Source organism: Desmodus rotundus, chromosome 13 (assembly GCF_022682495.2).
Source record: "Desmodus rotundus isolate HL8 chromosome 13, HLdesRot8A.1, whole genome shotgun sequence".
Taxonomy (NCBI): Eukaryota; Metazoa; Chordata; class Mammalia; order Chiroptera; family Phyllostomidae; genus Desmodus; species Desmodus rotundus.
The window spans coordinates 26,656,823-26,678,016 of NC_071399.1; the positions used below are offsets into that span (position 1 = coordinate 26,656,823).

The window sequence follows — 21,194 nt, forward strand, 5'->3', positions numbered from 1 at the left end:
CATTTCCCAAACAGTCCCTTTGTGGAACACGGTCATTTAGTCCCAAAGTGGAACCTTTCCACTGAGTAAGTAGAAATAATCACAGCAGAGGAAAAGGCCCACCTTCACGTTTCCTCTGAGGTCATCATCCCCTTTAGGAGAGACCTTGAAGGTAACTACTGACTCCGAGCAGAGGGAGATTTTTGTTTGTTTTCATTTCTCCATTCCATAACAGAGAACTATTTTTAGTGTTTATTTCAGAAGGCAGGCCTTTATAAAGAGTACTGTTTCAGTCAGTCGATATTTCATTTCTCCTGGTTATTTTATATATTGTCTTTCTACCCATTAGAATATGAAACAATCATATATCGATAACCAGGGGAGAATAATTTTATAATTGGGTTCTGCTGTAACATTATGGTGCTTTGTCTTTGGGAATTGTTCTGCCTAATTCTTCCACAAAAGCACCACTGTCAACAACCAAAGAGCTCACGCAAAATGAACATTTTCAACTCCTCACCACGTGACCCAGAGTAAGCACTACCACCAAGCCTGCAGTCCTGAGCCATGGAGACGTAGCTCTCCCAATGACGTGGAAGTCAGCAAGCCCTTAGGTTCCTACTCTGATGTTTTCACCACTAAGAGCCACACTGGGAATCAGGGAACCATAGTTGTCTCCTCTTGCCCCTTCATCAGCTCACCTGCTGCCGCCAGGTGCGGACAGGCTAGCGGCACAGGAAGTTGGTGAACCCTGGGTGTGTGCCCACTGAGTCACTGGGCATGTTAAGTATTGAGGTGCACCACTGCAGATGTTGTACAGACAAGAAGGGGGTGAATGCCAGACCAGGCATCTCAGGAAGACAGGCCTAGAGGAGAGGCTGAATTATTTACCCAGCCCATCCTCCACTTCCCGTGGCCCGTTAGGCAACTCGTCCTCACTCAGCTCATTTCAACCCTTGCTCTTAAAGCCATCTGCACGGCTGCTTACCTAAAAGGCTTTCGGGGGTACTCTGCTGGGTGTAGGAATTTAGGCTTGGGTGGAAGGGGGGGTCTCTTTGGTTTCTGTGGAACACTTGGGGGGCTCTGCAGTCCCTCACTGCTTCTTGCTTTTTGGGATAACCTCTTATAGTCTTCCCGCGCTTGTTTAGCCAAGGAGCGTCTCTTCTCATCAGCTGCTTTGGATTTTCGCACTGGAGAAACAAAAGGTTTGAGGAAGGCCCCCAGAGACCGTTAGAAGAATCAGCACCGCACCTGGAGAACAGAGTCTGGCATCTGCTGATAATAACGAACACTCACTCTCGATGCCTGTTACTCAGGTAATTAGGGCCTGCACGTTCACCAGAGCCCAGCGTTCACTGCGGAATTCCTCTTTAGACGGGAGTCTGGGGACTTTCTGAGAGGCAGAGAGAAGGAAGAGGAGGAAGAAGGGACAGGACAGATGTAGAACCATTTTTCAGAGACGTCCCTGCAGTTAGCAAGACTAAGTGAGGAGTCACAGCCTGAGTGAGGATTCCAGGTGGCAGATGGGGGGAGGGGGCGGGTCTTTGAATAATAAAAGGTGATGATCAATCCTTCCCACCAACAGGAGTTCGGATGTCACCTGCCCTGAGTCAGGGGCAAAGATCAGGCTGTCAGGAACTGTTCAGAGGCTCAGGCTGTGCACCGCGTGGGGGGAGGGGGAGACACCAGGCAGTGAGGCCCATGGAAGCCCATGGGGGCCCATGGGGGTCAGAGCCTGCTGTGAACTGAACCTACTCTAACTCAGCCTATCAGACCAAAAAGTAAAGTGATCCTCACCCTTGATAATCATAGAACTGGTCGGTACACATGAAAGCACCCTGAGGCTACCTCTTCATATTGCTTTGTAAATAGAGGGCTTATTGTTTTATTTTGCTTTTGTTTTAGCAACACAGTATTAAAGGACTCTAATGCAGGATGTAAGGATAATTTTTCTTGAGTGTATTTACACTTCAGGCATCATTAGTCAAATCCTGTTATATGTGACTTCAAAGAGATGCCAAAGATTTCTATTATGCTAGGATTCCACTGCAGAAAAGTGATTGGATCTTGCAAATATTTTCATTTCACAAAAACTGTCATTTTAATGGTGTTCCTTGCAATGGAACTGAAGATCAATTTGGGATTCTCAACATCTTGCAAACATTGCCACTCCTCTCCGAGCAGCCTCAGGGCTGAGCTGGCAGTGACGGCGTCCCTGTCTGAGACCGATGTAAACCCTAGTCCCACGTCAAACTCCAACTGGCCGAGCATCCTGGAGCATGCCCTGCTCTGCCTTCACCTGCACCGACCCTTCCCAAGGGGTTTATCTCTGACGGTGCTCATTGAAAAAGGGTCAGGGCTGGCCACAGGCATGGGAGGGACACTGGGATGTCCAGCCTGTTTTTCCTGTGCTCTTCTGATTACAAAGTTAAGATGTATTCACTGTTGAAAATGTAGGAAATTACAGAATAACAACAAGAACTCAAAGAAGCAATCTTGAATCCCACCTCTTGAGTGTTAACATGTTAATAGCCTCCCAGTCCTTTTCCTCTATATACTTAGACACTTGAAAATAAAGAGGATTTGCATACTATTTTATAACATCTTTTCTTCTCCAAGCTAAAAAGATATAAACCTATGCCAGGGTCATAAAATTACTCTTTGGAAACATTTTTTTTTTTAATAGCTGTATACCACTCTATCACATAAACACATCATAATTTGGATGGTACAAGATGAATTGAGAACCTTTCTGCTATTCAACAAGTGGCTCTTAAGCCTTTCGGGGATAATTCGGTGATAAAACACCGATCTCTCCATGACCTCCTTGAATGCTTTCTGGATTGGCCATTTTATTGTGGGAGCCAGTCGGCTTCCAGAGGCCTCTGGGGGGTACTCACAAGACGCCTGCCACTCCGAATCCTCTTTCCAGCTCTTATAAATCTGCTTGGTTCTCTCTTCCCCTATGTGTTTTATTTCTTCATCTTGTGTTTTCTTCAAGGATTCTTTCTTCTGTTTAAAAACCAGAAACAGACAGCAGTGAGCACCCATGGCAGTTTTCCTGGAGGAGCAGGGCGGTGGGCACGCCTGATTTCTCTCTGACCCGCTCTGGGCCCGGCCTGGGCTTGGGGGGCGATGGGGCGCTGTGGGGAGAGCACGGTGTGAGCACAGCTGCAGCTGGCCCCTCACTGTGCAACCCCCAGGCGGTGCCTGAACCTCTCTCAGGCTGCTCCCCCTAAGTCAAATTAGAAAGTCAAGAATGTTTCGTAGGGTTATAATAAGGGCTAAGTAATTTTTATAAAGTGCTTAGCGCAGCATGTAGTAAGCACTCAATAAATATTCATTTTTCTCAGACTTAGCATTCATCTGCTTTAAACTGAGTCCCCTAAGTGGTGTGTAAACACTGCTTCATGGGAGCCGCAGAAACACTACAGTTCCTGAGGGGTCCCCAGAACGGGGGTGCATTCCGGCGGCATCTCGGCAGCATCTCAGCCTGTGCGCCCTGGAACCGTGCGTCGGAAACTGCGCTCCTTACAGGTGGCTTTACGGGGCTCCAAAAGGAATTCTTTTGTTTTAAAAAATAAAAAATATTTTTTTAAAGAAGAAACGTGGAAAATGTAAAATAAGAAACACAAGACTTCCTTTAAAGAGGAATTTGGGTTTTTTTGTAGTAAAATATACATAACATAAAATTTGCCATCTTAACCGTTTTTAAGTGTACAGCTCTATAGCATTAAGAACGCTCAAGGGAATTAGTTTTTAACTAAAGAGAAGCCAGCACATCCAATCACTGGGACCTAAAGCATTCTTGTTTATTTGGCTTCGGTGCCCCGCACTGGTGTGAAGACTGAACACACAGCCTGGCGCACCGAGGAAAAGCAAAGGTTAGCCCAGCGGTGGGACGAGCTGAGGGGCAGGAGACTGACTGTGCTGCTTTCTCTGTCACAAAAACGACAGTTCTTTTTTCCTTTGGTGTTTTCCTCTCGAAAGATAATGATTTTCTCACTGTTCAACTATTCTACCAGAATTAAAACAGAAACCTCGATGTTGTGAAACTTATTTTTCAATATTGTGGGAAGTCAGAAATCAGTTAATGTCAAAGGTGACAATTCATAAACTACACTTCAGATAGAACTAAACTTTCATTTTTGACCGTTTTCGGGGTTTTTTTGTACATTCTTTTCCTGCCTAGAAGTAAGTTCCCTTGGTTTGTCAGTATTAGAAGAACCAAAGAGCAACTTTCGGTGTTTGAAATGAGTGCACAGTTTTGTGATCCCCTTACGGAAAGTCTTTGCGAGCCTGAAATACAAATACAGTGCTCCCAGCAATTTCTAAGCTTAAATGGGGCGGGGGGGGGGGGGGACTTGACACATGAAAGTGGAGCTTTGTCATCAATAACAATGTAATAACTGTGTGTGGGGCCAGGTGGGTGCTCCAGATATCTGGGGAGCACTTTGTGGAGGACGTGACTGTCCGACCACGGTGCTGCTCACCTGGAACTGAAGCAAAATCATATTGAATGTGAACTGCAATTGAAAGATAAAATTTTTCAAAAACAAAGCTTTGTCTTCCACACGCGTATTTTGAAATTATTTAAGATGACTAGAAAAAACATAAGTTATTAGACTAGGACATCATGGATATTATTGCTTAGAAAAAGTAAAAAGTTTACAAAGTGAGTCCACCTAAGGAAAAATATTAAGTTAATAATATTGCAGACCGAGAGTGTGATACTTAGTAAATCATACTCATTTTTAATCTACAGTGTAATATATATGGACGCGGTGGGAAAGGAGACAAAATTAATGAGTTTCACAGAGTAACAGCAGATGAAATCTAGCCCTGATCACTGTATTTATTCAAAGCAGCCAGAAAAGTTAAGAGCTTATCCTGAATTTCTCTAAGGATTCCTCCAGAATATTTTCTTTTAGCAAGTCTTTACAAGCTGATCTTTACTTTCTCTATTTAAACAGTAATAGTCTCCCCCTGGCTGGCGTGGCTCAGTGGACTGAGTGCTGACCTGAAAACCAAAGGGTTGCCAGTTCAATTCCCAGTCAGGGAACATGCCTGGGTTGTGGGCCAGGTCCCCATTTGGGGTTGCACGAGAGGCAACCACACACTGATGTTTCTCTCCCTCTCTTTCTTCCTCCCTTTCTCTAAATATAAGTAAATAAAATCTTAAAAAGAAAATATAAAAAAAAATATCCTTTCCTCCAGTGTCCATACAGTGCCTTGCACATGGGAGACACTCATTAATGTTGGTCGAGTGGACACGAAGCCTTTGTCTTTCTCCCCTGTCCTCATTTAAAGTGATACCACGGACCCCGGGTATTTACTGAATTTTACTGAAAATTCCCTTTAGTTACTCTATTGCTGCTCTTTTAGAAAAAGGTACACATTATACCTGCAGGACTACAGCTCCAAAACTTCACCAGGATTTCCTGAAGTCTCCAACATGCAAATTATTGAAGTTCATATAAGTCCCCACAGAGAAATCAGGGAACCGATTGTACCGTCCACATGAACTCAGACTCCGGAGCCGGCCTCCGCCGCAGTCCCCATCTCAGGCCTGTGGTCGGTCACTCGGGCCCTTCCCTCACAGCCTCGATTCTGAGCCTGCTTTTTCAGACTCTCTGCAGGTCAAATCCTACTACAGTTTCCACGAGCCAGTCTATGCCTCATTGATCGCGAGCAACGCATGATGTGGCACCAGTCTCGCACAATGGAGGAAGTGGGCTCGGCCTGTGCAGGGGGTCTCCTGTCTGGCTGGATGCGGGGAGATCAGAGTGCCCGGAGACGCTTGGCACAGTAGATGTGGGCAGTACAAGACACTGGTCACCATACAGGGCCAGGCTCATAGAAAAAATGAACACGTAAGGGACTTTGTCTGAATGCACTATTTCTGGCAAGTCAGTGCCTCATTTATCACTCTCCGAAATCAGCCTTCCCGAGTGTTCGCAGCAGCCCGGGATATCGTCTCCGGTTTAGATCTTCACTGAGGAGTCTAGCAGATACACCTTGGCATCTGTTCTTTCCATGATACTCAATACTTTTTCAACCCCGCTGAACAGGCAAAGATGAACAGCTATGTTCACACGCTTTTAGAAACAGATTTCACATTCTGCTGCTTAATTTCACTGCTGCATGAGACTAACAGACCAATTTATGAAACATTAGTGGAAATGGCTATGCATTTAGCCCCCAAAGACAAAGCGTAAATCTTGTACCTGGTGAAATCCATACGCCTTCATACGATTGATAGAATCTGCCAACATTTGTTGAATATTTCTTGAGGAATTGGAGGGTGACTAAAAATTAAATGAAACACATTTTTATACCATTTAGAGATGCAGTGCAGTTTCAGAAAATAATCTGTTAATATTTTCCTCCTTTCAACGTTCTCTAATGCCACCCCCACCCTCACCACCGGATCCCTGAATTTCCCACCAGCCCCTGAGCTCCTGGGCACATCCTGACTGAGGCAGCAGGGGCACCGAGAGCCAGGAGCTGGTTCTCTGCTCGTGACAAGCAGGTTTGTGTGTCTTGCTCCCAGCAGGCCCCAGTGCCCTGGAGATGACTTCTAGATGTCCACAGTAGTTCTTATCTAAATCCTCTGCTTCCTCACCGAATCCCTGCCCTACACATGCTGTTTTAGGTCACACCAGGGAAGTGCTCAGTCTCTGCCGTTGAACTACATAGCCTTGCTCTCCACCTAGGACCGAGGGCATGCCTGGAATACCAGCTTGGTGCCTGGGCGCCTGCCCACTTTCCTGCCTGATCACATTCCTCCCCTCTCCTTCCTCTGACCCCGTTACCCAGCCTGGTATCTGGGTTTCTGCTACTCTAGATGGATTTCCCAAGAGGTAACTCCTGCTAGTGGGGTTCCCAGATGCACTGCCTGGATCACCCAGTGCTATTCCTATCAGCCATGTGCCAACCTCTCTGGCACTGTGACCGAGCTGGCATATCACACCAGGAGCCTCTTAAAACCAGGTCAGTTACACAGGCCCTCATCACCCTGTCCCTGGCTTGAGTGCAGAATCTGGGCCAAGTCCCAGCAGGGGCTGCACGACCCGAGACAGCCACCCCCCACCCATATTACCATGACTTGTGCTTGTGCCTGAGGCCTCATCCCTGACCTTTGGCACAGATCAGAAATGATCTGCCTATTTTCAGGAAAAGGTTGGTATCAAGATTCAGCGTGGAGCAACAAGGTACTTGCATGCTATGTGATAAACCAGCATGGCTACCTCAATTTTGCCTCTTATTTCACAGTAACTGGGCATGCGTGCTGGGGCCTAGGTAGCCCTAGCTGTTAGGTGTGCCCTGCGAATAGTGATCTCCAATATAATGCAGGTGATAAGTGGCATTTTCCACTTCCGTTTGGGGCCTAAAACCTCCTTCAGACAGCATCCCGGCCACTTCTCCTTCCTTTGGGCAGGAATGGCGGTAGCAGTCATGCTAGTACTACTGCAGGCGGCAGAGCCACCAAAGCCCGAGTCCCTGCCTGACCGCGCCCTCCCACACCAGACCCTGGCCCTGGATATTATAAGGGAGAAAGGTGAACTTCTATTGTGTTCTAACCATTGTCTTTCTGGTCTGTCACAAAAGTGTGGTCTATCTTAGCTGATCGAACTGGCCACCACAGTTGCTGGCAGCACACTCGTCAAGCTGTCTGCTGCGTTTCTGCTAATCATGCGCGCTGCTGTTGAGGCTGATTCCACTAATGGCTCCTATGCACTGGAGGCCCGCTATGACCCGGCACTGCGCTAGTGAGTATTATTTTTATTTTTCGCAACATCTCTGGTTTGTGGGCAGCACTACACCCAGTCTTCGGGTGAAGAAAGTGACCCTCAGGGGAGCTGCACCGCTTGCTGAGATCACAGGGCTGGCTGGTGCCAGAATGTATGCTTTTTCCACAGTCAACATTGTAATGATAGGAAAATAAGGTTGCAGGTCAAAGATTTCTCATGCTTATTACCTGGCAAAGTAATGAATCCTACAGGTTTCACAATTGCTACTGACATACTCTGTCCCACTTGTTTCTTATTTCAGTGTTATAGTAACACACAGAGCTGCTCCGCATCTATAGCAGGAGGGTACAGTAACCAGTTCCTCTCTTTATGAACAGGTTAGAACTGCTCCACCAGGCTTTGTCTAAGTCTGTTCAAAAGGCCAAGATAACTTTGAAGGGCTTGCTCTTGCAGTCTCTGAATACACTTCCCACTCTAAGGAATGTGAGCTTTAAAACCAGGCTCACGCTCCCTTTCCTCAATGACAGAAGTTCTGTGGGGCACCATCATTTTGCAAAAAGGATCGGTTTCTTCTTTGTTGAAAACTAGGAGACAGGCAATCTCCTCAAGCACTGTAGACAGGCTCCAACCACTCCAGCTGCACTCGGAGCCTCTCCACTTGTTGGCTTCAGAAGGCCCTGGGCCCGTGCACCCAGCAGAGCCGTGGACGGAGGTTTTGTCAGCCAGCCACACCTCCACGGTGCTCAGCCTTTATGTTGTTGAGCAAACCAAACTGTCAGGTGTTTCCTGAATTAGCACCAGGCTAAGAGGCATCTGGCTCTGCTCTTCTAACTCATATATTCCAAAGTGATGTCTGTCTCACCAAATATTTCTTCCCGATCACTGGCCTAATAGTGTCACCTGCACGGGTACAACACTTTAAACATACCGTGTGAGTTATTCTTTGTCCCTTAGGAATAATCCTTCACCTGGGCTATTCATCTATATACACGCACAGCATTGTTTTCTCACCACTTGCTTTTTTCTTATGGTTAATTTTTCTTTCATCATCATATTCCTTTTCTCACTAGCACTTCCCACATACTCACTGCTTTTGCACCTGTCAGATATGATGGGCTATTAATATTCTCAAAATAACTCAAAGCTAAGCACAGATATGTGAAGCAGACAATGGAAAGGACATGGTGCTGGGGACTGAAGGGACCGCTGTGACTGTCAGCACCATCTACTGGTGCCACTCAGGGTTGGCATCCTTCCTTTGAAGTTGGAGGTTTTGGTTTGAGTTACCAAAGCTGGTTCTTATAGAAGAGTTTTAGCCTAAATAATTGATGAGTTTAACAACCAACCCAGAGATCGATACTTCTGTTCAAGGATTTCCATATGGCTAAAACATATTGTAAACTCTAAAACTATTCACGCATGCTAAGAACCACATTTATAAAATTATACAAATACTAATTTTCAAGGTGAAAGAAGATTTGCCATTATTCCAAAGTGTTAAAACAATATGAAGAACTTAAACAAGGCTTGTGTAGAGCAGGTTCATTCAGGTATACTTACAAGTTCTACAAATCCAGGGAATACACTAAGTAGGATGGAATAAGCTGAGAATAGTGTGACCAGGTGATTACCTAAGGCTCTGCCCCACGCAATTGACAGGTGCCTTTTACAGGAAGTCAAAGCCTGTACACACAAAACCTAACACACAAACACAGGGAGGCTGCTGAATTGAGGAGACAAAGAAATATGGCCCAAATGAAAGAACAGAACAAAAGCCCAGAAAAAGAACTAAATGAAACAGAGGTAACCAACCTATCAGATGCAGAGCTCAAAGCACTGGTGATCGGGACGTTCAAAGAACTCACTGAGTATGGCAACAACATAGGGGAAGGAACGAAGGTTACGTTGAGTGAAATAAAGAAAAACCTACAGGGAACCAACAGTGGAGAGGATGAAGCCGAGAATCAAACTAATGATTTGGAACACAAGGAAGGAAAAAGCATTCAATCAGAACAGCAGGTAGAAAAAAGAATTAAAAAAAAAAACAAGGATAGGCTTAGGAACTTCTGGGACAACTTTAAACATACCAATATCTGGATCATAGGGATGCCAGAAGGAGAAGAGGAAGAGCAGGAAATGAAGAACTTATTTGAAAAAAAACATGAAGAAAACTTCCCTAATTTGGTGAAGGAAATAGACATACAAGTGCAGGAAGCACAGAGCGTCCCAAACAAGTTGGACCCAAAGAGGACCACATGAAGACATGTCATAATTAAAATGCCAAAGGTTAAAGAGAGAATCTTAAAAGCAGCAAAAGAAACTTTGCAGGCAAGAAGGGACTGGCAAGAAGTATTCAAAGTGATGAAAAGAACCTACAACCCAGACTACTCTATCCAACAAAGCTATCTTTTAGAATGGAAGGGCAGATAAAGGGCTTCCTAGACAAGGTAAAGCTAAAGGAGCTCATCATCACCAAGCCCTTATTATATGAAATGCTAAAGGGACTTACTTAAGAAAAAGAAGAAGATCAAAACTATGAACATTAAAAGGGTGACAAATTTACAATTATCAACAACTGAATCTAAAAAAACATTAACTAAGCAAACAAGCAGAACAGGAACAGAATCATAGATATGGAGATCATTTGGAGGGTTATCAGCTAGGAGGGGGAAAGGGGAAAAGGTACAGGGAATAATAAGCATAATTGGCAGGTACAAAATAGAGAGGGAGATGTCAAGAATAGTATAGGAAATGGAGAAGCCAAAACTTACATGCGTGACCCATGGACATAACAGGAACTGGCATTTAGGGAAGTCTCAATAAGCACTTGGTGAATGAAGGAGCACATTTTAAGTAAGGGGGGGAAGTAAGGGGGGGAATGCTGGAGGGAAGGGGGTTACTGGGTGGCTGGGAGCAAAAGGGGAAAAATTGGGACAACTGTAATAGCATAATCAATAAAACATTTTAAAAAAGAAAATGTGATACAGAATAAATTTCCCTTATTAAAAATCAGTCATATCAGTGGCTCAAAAACGATCACTTATGACACCAACAGCGAAGGGAGATGGCCTCAGAAACACCGTTGCCTCTGAGCATTCCCAGAGCAGGTGAAGGGGCTTCTTGGGGAGGGCACCACGCCATCTCCGAAGCTTCCACACCATGCTGTGTCCCAGGGAATATGCTCTTTAGTTATTCCTATTTGGAACACACAAAAGGGAGGAAAACTACCCATCTACCTACATCGTATTTGCTTACAAAGTACTTTCACGTCCAAAAATCATTTGATTTTCATATCAACCTCATAAGGGTGTCAAAAAGGTAAGGTGACTTATTAATAGGTAGAAGAGCAGAGACTAAACCCTATGTCCTCTCCATGTCTGCTTGCTCATTCTGTGGGGTGTCCCAGAGAACATATGTCTGCTCCCCTGGATGCAAACCGCTGCAGTCACCGCCACCTGCTCACCTCTGCAACTGCTGAAACTCTGTGGGCAGCGTGAAAGCAGTCTTATCTGCTTCGTATTTGCTTTATTTAAAAATAAAAACTGTATTGCTGCAGTGAACATAGGCATTATTCACAATAGCCAAGACATGAAAGTATCATAAGTGTCCTTCGAGGGATGACTGGATAAAGAAGATGTTGCATGTATATACAATGGACTACTACTCCCCCATAAAAAAGATGAAATATTGTCATCTGTGATGGCATGGGTGGATCTGAAATGAGTCAGATAGAAAAGGATAAGAACCGTATGATTTTATTCACATGTGAGATATAAAACAAAAACCAACAAACAACAAAATGCAAACAAACAAAAAACAAACAGATACAGACAACAGAGTGGTGATTACCAGAGGGGAAGAGGGTGGGGGGAGGGGGAGGAGGGGGAAGGAGATCAAACGTATGGTGGTGGAAGGAGATCAAACATATGGTGGTGGAAGGAGATTAAGCTTAGGGTGGTGAGCACGCAGTAGAGTGTACAGACGTCATATGATAAAGTTGTACACCTGGAATTTACATGATGTTACTAACCAATTAATTTAATAATAAAATAAAACTGCCATGTAATATTTATGCAAAAGTTCCCCCCAAAATAAAGGGAAAACTTGATAGCCAATGACATCGGGGGCTAGTGGACATCCTCCAGACACCAAGTCAGAATGTGGTTATGGTCCTCGCTAACCAGCGGGAACAGAGCCCATCCATACTGACCGAAGGACGGAATATATATTACATATATATGTACATAACATGTATAATATATATAATATATATATATACACCATTAAACATAGAAGTATGGCAATTCAGATCTACAGAAGCAGTTGGGTTATCAAAAGATGCTGCTAGCAACATCGATATGGTATGTTTACAAATTATATTATCCCCAGAAACTATGTGTAATATGAGGATTTAGTCTAATCACACTTTTAAAGCTGGTTTGAAAAACAGTTCACTCTGGCCACTAAGTTAATATTTACTCTGCTTAAAAGCAGGGCTATGCACTCAAATAAATGCCAAGCACCAAGTAAACCAGAAAGTTCCCATAAATAGAACATTATTAGCACTCAATTTTTATGGTGAAGATGAAATTCATGAATTAACGGGCTAAAATCAAGAGTTTACTTTTGAAAACAAACTGCTAGGTTAAGCACCGGTATTTACTCACCCTGTTCTTACACCTCTTAAATCCATGGTTCCTTAACAGACTGATGGTCAGAATAACAAGCTCCCTGCGGGCCAAGCCCAAGTCAGCTTAATTCACAGATACCTGGAGTCTCGGCAAACATAACAGGAACTGGCATTTAGGGAAGCCTCAATAAGCACTTGGTGAATGAGCACATTTTAAATTCATCGAACACTTTCTCAGTCACCAAAAGGTATTCCAGTCTAGTTTTAATTTTAATCAAGATCGGCTGAATTTAAATTCTGTGAACACTGGCGGCTTGTCACTCACTCACTGTGCTGCACTAGCCACCGAACCGATCAGACCCTCCTGTTCCCAGCCGCTGTAAGTGCAGAAGGGATTTCCCAATGATGACTCCCACCTTCAGCTGTTGAACAACTGGGAGTTAGTTTTTCCTTTATAAAATACTGGGAGAGTCAGAACAATAGGCTCGTGCTGTAATAAAGTTACAGAGAATAACAATATAGAGAGAGTGGAGATATTTTCCTACGGCCAACTAGACTAACAAGATTAAAAACAGGACAATCAATTTTACTGCTGAAAGTATAGCACATAGCCCCTGTGGAACGATTTTATTGCAACATGAATTAGGACAACGGAGACCAGAGGGAGTCTTTTCCCTGGCAAAATCTATGCGCTGAGACTACTGGATAGCCTGATGAGAAGGACAGCAGACTCTAACGTGACGTGTAATTCTATGGCACACCTTTAGACGATATAGTCTGAGTGGATTTTGGCATACTAAAGGACAGAACTCCCACACCCGATGGACATCTGTCCACTTTCATCACACCGTCACCCTCTAGCCCCTCAAAGCAATGTGCGAACAGTGGAGCTGGGCAGTAACAGCCCCCCCCAAAAATGCAGTGATGCAAAACTGGTAAGGGTTGTTAGCGCAAAGCATTCCGGGTAGGAGAGAGATTCAAAGGCCACCCTTACGTTCTCACCAGGGAGATGTCAGACATGTGATCCACAAAAAATAAAAAGAAGAAGAGCAAGGGAAATAAAGTAATTATTAGATATAAAGTGTAAGTACAAAGTAATAAAGGATTGTTAAGACAATAGACAAGGAGTCTTAAAAACGGGATTGATTTGGGAAGCCTTGACACAGTGGAAAGTAGGAGACTAACTACAAATAATGATAGAAAAACATTCATACATACATAAAACTTCACATAACAATTTTATGCATATTATTTCATTTTGTCCTCACATCCAAATAAGTGATATGTAGTTACTGTACCCTCGATTTTTTAGAGAACAAAACCGAGTCCCAGAGAGATTTGATGACGGACTCTTCATGGTCAGAAGGACCGCCCATCTCCTACCTCAGGACCCCCTCCTTTCTTCCCCACACCCGGCCTCCAGTGAGCTGGGAAAGTGCATTATTGCAAATATCACTTGCAGTCATACAAAATAAAGTTGGGTCACCAACTTCATAACATACAACTCTCGAGACTAGAAATATTTTCCCCTTCTGTAATTTACTTTCTGTTAAGCTTTTCATGTAGCATACTGTTTTTTAAAAAACACAACAACTTAAACAGCTTTTGAGGTCCAGGATTTATGAATCTATCTGATATAAATTTTATCCTACACACTACCCCAAATTTCTATTATAGTTACAAAGAATTTTGGGGTAATTGTGTAACTCTCTGATTAAGACCCTTCTCCTGAATTAACAAAATGTGTACAACTAATTCCTCACTCTGGTATACCCAGTACTTATCTCTCACAAAAATAATATTGGAATGCCTCCTGCATGTATGCTAGAAGGGAGGATATTACAAACTGGAAGCTGTTACTGGTTGGGATGATCCCTTTTTTTTCACATCCAACTCAAAATTCTAGTTTGCATTTCAGGAGCACATTTTTCCTCCTGTTTACAGTGGGCTTCCTTACCATAAGTGTGAATCCAACTCCCTTTCAGGGGTTGGCAATATGGCTGTCTGTAGACAAGACGGAGGTCACCCCAAGATGGTTCCACAAGTTCAGGCATGGGGCATCTCTCTGGTGTAGGGGCAGGCTCCTCCACATCGCCTACTCACCAGGCTTAGCACTCACTTCCGATTAACTCACCTAAGGAGCTGCGCCCTAATACTGCTTTCCACCCTTTACAGAAAGTCCAAGCCACGCAAAACCCCAAACTTTGGTTGCTATGCAGGAGTACCTGGAGACGAATAAGGGTCCAAAAAATGCAGTTCAATATCCATAAAATGCATATTATTTTCTATTTTTTCAAAGAAGGGGTCTGATCTTAGTCTCTTGTTTCCGAATCCCTCGTTTACAGGGGCAGACAACTGAAATCTGGTTTTAGAGAAGCACCGGTTTCTGAGTAGACAGAAGCCTCACTGTGGTCTCAGAGGGATGCATGGAGGAAGGAAAACCTACAGGGAAGTCTCTCATTATGTCTGAAAATCATTTCATAGGTTGCTCCTTCACTGTTACCTACTGATGGAAAATATGGCTATGAATTAGAAAAACATGTAAAAATATCACTGAAAACCACCATGGTTTCAATGTCAAATTTACAATCAAACTGTGCATGTTAGTGGCAAGTTTTTGTGACCATTTGTTATAGTGACATGACAGACTTAAAAGCTGGTGTCAGAGCCTTGTGGCATTGTGGGAAGTGTGTGTGTGTGTGTGCGCGCGCGCATAGTAGGGGTAGAAAGGTCTCCCCTCTAACTCCATTTGGTTAAAGAAGATACTAAAGGAAAGAATCTTGCTCAAGGCTTTTCCTTCTGCTAGTTTCAAGGTCTTTTTTTTTTTTTAGTGCTTTGAATCCTACATGTTTGTGTTCTAATTTTTTTTTAATCTCCTGTTTTGCAGTGTGGTCCACACTGAAGGCCATTTCTGTAAAAATAACGACTAATTCTCTGGAGATAAAATCTACAAGTGAGCAGATACAGTTTTATTCAAGGTCCCCTTTGGGGCAAGGACAGTCAGCCCACTGATTATTAAGTCCCCAGCCTACAAATTACATATCACAGAAAAACACAGAGGGGTTTACCTTTGAATTAGCATTCTCTACCTTTCTCCCAAACACACTCAGAACTGCTCTGTTCTCTCTCAAATTCTGTTGCAGGAGAGGAGAAAAAACACCGGCTGCATCTGGAGGGCTGTCCACGCTGGGGGTCCTGAACGATATCCAATCAGCTATGGTGCCCCAAGTTCTTACCCCAACTCCCCCCAGGGTCGGGGGCAGGGTGAGTCTGCTCACAGAGCGCATCACCTGTCATCTCCTCTGGCTCCTATTAACTCCCCATCAGACTCATCTTTGCCTGCAAATGGCATCTGCTTCCCAACCTGCAGGTCTCAGAACCTGGTGGAGCGACAGCTGAGCCCCGACATGTACCACCACCTCCAGTTCGGTGACAGGCACAGGTACCCAGGCACACTGAGTGTTTGCCGTGACCCCCTGTGAACCACAACGCTCTCACTAGGTCCTGAGCAGAGCATCACTTCGGAGTTTCCCAAGTGCCGTCGCCACTGCCGAAAACGAGGCCAGGGCAGGTATTTTGTAGAGGGCAAAAGCTTTTCAAAATGAAAACCACACACTCAGCTCTAATCTAGGCATTATCTCAGCCGCCTCCTCAGGTTGCACAAACCATCCGGCCTCCCTTTGCCTCCAGCTCTTCCTCTGAAAGACCAACGCTGGGCTCATGCTAGTAAGAGTAGCATCTTCTAGTTGAAGGACTGAGGGGACAATTCTTGCTGCTGTCATCGGATGATACGGGCAAGCATCCTCATGTTTGTACAGTGTCTCAGCTTCTTTGTAAAGAAACAGTGTTGCTAACTTAATCCCTGTTTTATAATGGAAATTAATTCCTTCCAGTACACTGTCGCAAGCCACAGAGCTGCCTCTCAGGACTGACGCATCCACTCCCAGACTAGAGGGTACCTGCTGGGTGAGCACTCCGGCATCAAGGTATCTGGTTCTTAACGGGGCTCTTTGTTACGTTAAAAATTTTAAAGAAACATAAGTATGTTCTTAAAAGTTTTTTGTAAGGATAATCGTGTGTAGAAAGATGTTCTGAGGACGGACCCAGTGTTCTCTAGACCCTGAAGCAGGGGTCAAACAACTCCTCTCAAAGCCCCCAGATTTGCTTCTTGTGGTTCTGAGGGCCTTTGGGATGGGGCAAATCTCTCATTGTTCCAGGAGAGATCTCCTTGGGTGAAGCTACCTCCTAATGCAGGTACCTGAATAAAATGAATCACGGTACAAAATAATCCAAGGCAGCCCTATGGATTAGGCTTCTTAGTGCTCTCATTCCCTGGAGGGAAAGGTACAGCTCTCTCATTTTTAGTGTGTGAAGACGAGCTATGTCCCAGCTGGGCGAAGAGTTTCAGTTTTGAGTCTAGGAGTGGAGGGCTGTGGTGAAAAGCTCGGGATAAGGCTGCTAATTGCCTGAGGAAGACATAATTTGTGCCTTATTTCCAGATATAAGACTGAGTTAACTCTGGCCCTGTACCTCTGGCCATAGATCTCACACCCTTGTCTAACTTCTGCTTGAATGTGAAAAGTCTGGACCTGATGGTATGGCTCTTCCACTGAAACTATAAAAGCTCTCCTTGACAGCCAAAGTGATATGAGAGAATGTCTTACTTCAGGTCATGCAGGCATGGGTGTTGCTTATTTAGGATCATGAAAGTTTAGAGCTAGACGGAAACCTATGAGGAATGATCTCAGCAAACAGATCCCATCTCTACAGCCAGCTTCCATGACCAAGCGTGGCTGCCCAGGGCAGCCTGTGGACAAGGATGTGAGGGCAAGCCTGGCTCTGCAGGGAGCAGTGCTGCCATCGATCGGTGATGTCTGCCCTGGGTGCAGGCACGGAAGGTAATGCACTTATGCTCCGTGGCTACAAAAGTCCCTCATTTTACAGACAAGGAAAATGAAATCCTGCAGAGACAGAGTCCGAATGAAAACCCCATGCTTCTGACTACATTTTACCATACTTGGTCTCATTATATTACCATAGCTCAAAAACCTGCTACAGGTCCACAGTCCCTTACTAACAATTCTGAAATCCAAAAAGCTCCGAAAATATGTAGCTTATATATATATACTGAGGGGAAAACCCGGCTTGAAATGGCATGGGGCTACTTACAGTATTGATAGCACTGATTACAGAGCACCACTCCAAACCCTGCTGGGGGGGCACTGGCTGATACGAACGCAAAAATCCAGGCCTCTCTTCTTCCTCACTGCAGATATATGGGGGCTTTATCAACTAGAAGCACTGCCTCCTATATGTAAGTGACTCTGGCACAAGGATTTCTACAGTGCTGGTCAACACTTGGGTTGAATTTAACTGGGGACACCGGTAATGATTTGTCATGTGAAAATACATTGCACATCTAACACGACCATTTTACATAGTAAGTCTATGTAATTTTTCTGTTTGTTATAAATTTTAGGCCTGGTGTAAGCAATTAAATTTTGAAGACACGACAATATCCTTGTAGATATTATAGTTAAACTGTGGCTAGAACATGAGAATCTTTACTGTGCGAGCCTGAGTTGCTTTTTGGAAATGCATACTGGACGGCTCCCAAAGCGCTAGCCTTGCTTTCTCACCAGAGTTCTTGTCTAAAACAGCGGGTGATGAATTCTGCTTTAGACACATCAAGGGTTTTAGAGAGTGAATTAGAGTAGATGCATAAAAACAAGGGCTTTCTGTTATTTGGAGGCAACTCATTTCATCTTTGAGCATTAGTTTCTTTATCTGCACAAAAGAAATAATACTTGCATGGCCTACTTCACAGGAGTTTTATGAAATGAAATAAATGTATGAGAAAAGGCTTCGCGAAGTTTAAGTCAAATTGTACGTATTTTACTATTATGCATAAAATCGTTTTATACCCACCACTGCCACCTCGAGTAGCGTGAGAAACCCTTGCTGTCTCTAAACCAGACTCATGATCCGCTTTAAAAGCAGCTCCTCTCCAGTTGTCCCTATTTATGCTTATGGTCCCCCCAATTCTCCCAGGCACCCAAGCTTAGAGACTTGGGTTGTGCTAGAAACCTTGCTCCTCCCACCCACTCTGATCACAAACGATCAGTTCCTTTCAAAATATAAATTGATCAGGTCAAGCCCTTGCTTCAAAATCACTGACAATTTCCTATTCTCGAAAACAAGGGTCAAAACACTTAAGTTGTTCCCAAGACCCTGTCCTGCCCGGCCCTTTCCCACCCGCCCTCTTGCTCAATAATGAACTCTCCTCCTTCCCATCTACACCCCAGCCACACAGCCTTCTTCCGTGTCTCCAAAGCCCCCATTCCCTCCAGGGATACAGCCATTGCCCACACTGGCCCTTTGCTGGAACTGCCGGCTGCAGGCGACCTGTGTCCCCCTCTGCAGCTGCGTGTCCTCTGCCAAGCCGTCCTGCGATCCCTGGTATTACTCCGGGGCTCATGTGATGGGGGCGCGTGGAAATGGGCCCTTTCCCTGGGAGCAGGGGCGCTTATTCCCTTTTGAAATGATACGTTACTTGAAGTCTCTGCCCCGCTTCCTCAACTATGAAGTTTGTGACAGTAGTGCCTGTGTCACTCCTATGTTGTCATGTCGGTGCCTTGCACATAATGGGTACTTTTTAGATAAATGAGTAAATCCACCGAGCTTGGGCCTTCTCCTCACTGTCTACATATTTTTTTCTAAGACCCTGAAAGCATTTTCTCTGATGCAGGGAAAGATGAAAAGCAAGACTGGAAAAAACTTCTACCTGTGTTTTCTGTATGCCTGTCCCTCCAAGCTTCCTCACCCCCGCCCCAGCGGCGTTCCATACGATGGTCGGGCAGCCGCCGCTCTCCCTGGAATGTTTATGACCCAGGAAAAGCAGAAGAACCATGGTATCTAATTTTTATTTTAATCTTTCATCTTTCTTGTGAAATCTGTTGTCTAGGAAAGTACTGTAATTCAAGCACAAAGAGAAGCCTGAGACCTGATGCTCTTGAAGGAGCTGTTCTGTTGTTGCTGCTGTTCTCAATGTTAGGGACGTGGAAAGGGGGCCAGCGGCGCTGAGGGAGTCTGGCATTAAATGGGTTGAGTGCAAAGCAGGCCTGGGAAAGAAAATCTGCAGCCGTGAGGAAAGTACCCAGGGCTGACCCAGGGCATAAACCAGACTTCAGAATTTTGTAGCTCTGAATATTTCAAACCTCATAGTTTCAGCCCTTTACGAAGCCTTTTCACATTCCTCATATTACTAAGGCAATCGAGCACAGCAGTTATGGAGTGACCTAGGGAGGGGTTCTGCAGACCTAGGTTTGGATCCTGGTTCCGTCTCTCATCGACTATAAGACCCTAGGCAGGTGGAGTAGCTGCAACTATCCACAGCTTCCTCACCTGTAAGATGGACGAATGCAAACAGATCCCAGGTCACGATGTCATTGGGAGAATTTAGATGAGACACTCAGCGGTGTGCTTCGCCATGTGGCGAGCCAGTGAAGTAGGCAAGACAGACAATTGTCACCCTTTTAGACAGCCTCAAAGAGGTCAAGAGGACACGCAGCCCGTGTCATAGAGCCAAGGACCTGAACAGAAGTTGAACACCTGCAAATCCCCTGCTAATTCTCAGTGTAACGAAATCCCTAGCTGAAGGAGGTACGTTATAATATAGTAGGATTGTTCTTCCAAACTATAATCCAAGCAACAAATTACATTCAAACTTCTTAAACTACCTGGAACGTAAGAGAATTCCTACCAGTTCTGAGTAGAAACTTCTGCTGTGTTGAGGGACAGCTGTCCCCCAATCACAGGCTGGAACCCCTGACCAAAGAGGAACTGATGTTTGTCCTCGACAAACAGGGGAAGACTCAACAGAACAAAATCTAGAGCACACCTAGGCCCGCATTACAGGACAGGGGTCAGCCAACTACAGCCTGCAGACCGACCCGCCCTCTGCCTGTCTTGGTAAACACAGGCTTTAAAAGGAACGTAGTCATGCCCTTCATCCTAACAGAGACCACGGCGCCCACAAAGTCTCAAGTGTTTACTCTCTGGCCCTTCTCTGAAAAAACTGCCGGCCTCTGTTACACAAGATATAGAACATGGAAGAATAAACCTTGAAAATATCTTCAAAAACAAAATCTTATTCCTAGAGTCCTTTTTTTCACACTTCAGTCCCACGAAGAAGGGGTGCTTTACCTTTTGGGGAAGTAACAGGTGAACCAAAGTCCCCCCATATGAATAGCAGGGCCTGCAAGTAAAGACCCTGGCACTCAGCTGCACTGACCTCATGGTCCCAATATCTTTGTCTCCCACCGTGATGAAATTCTGCACATTTACAGACAGGAAAGACTCACTGGGATTTTCTCTTCTTTAAGGGGTGGTGCTGGTCCTGATTCCTCCTCTCCCGCCGCTTTCTGACAGAGGTTCTGAGACTCCCAGGTGCGGGGTGTCTGCAGGTCACAGTAGTGTGACTTTGAGGTGAAGCTGTTGGTGAGTTCTTTGGACTGAGCTTTGCTGAAGGGAAGCAAATGTGGGATCATCAAAAACATTCTTCAGCATGGACAGCTTTTCCAAAGCAGATGTCTACGTTCGAATTACGTGAAAAACAGTAACAGATACGATTTACTGAGTGCTTATAATATGCTGAGCTCTTCGCTCAGTATTGGAAAGACATTAACTTAACCCCCATAACAACCCTGTGAGAAAGTCCTTCACTTACTTTCGCTTTTTATAAAAAGTAAAAGTTACCTTTACTTTTTATAAGAGGCTCAAAATAATTATATACTTTATCCAAGGCCACATAGTGGAGAGCCAGGATTTGA

The 21,194-nt window shown here is 44.6% G+C and overlaps 1 protein-coding gene across 2 annotated transcripts in view; it reads right to left on the minus strand.

Annotated features, from left to right (window-relative positions):
• Nucleotides 1-21,194, minus strand: part of SH2D4A (SH2 domain containing 4A) — a 49,828-nt gene that overhangs the window by 12,236 nt on the left and 16,398 nt on the right. For both annotated transcript variants that reach the window (XM_053916517.2, XM_053916518.2), the window contains exons 4-7: nucleotides 20,727-20,886; nucleotides 6,207-6,287; nucleotides 2,880-2,991; nucleotides 968-1,169 (exon numbers count right to left, since the gene is read on the minus strand). In XM_053916517.2, the coding sequence (XP_053772492.1) occupies nucleotides 968-1,169; nucleotides 2,880-2,991; nucleotides 6,207-6,287; nucleotides 20,727-20,886 (555 nt within the window). The remainder of the gene's footprint in view (nucleotides 1-967; nucleotides 1,170-2,879; nucleotides 2,992-6,206; nucleotides 6,288-20,726; nucleotides 20,887-21,194) is intronic.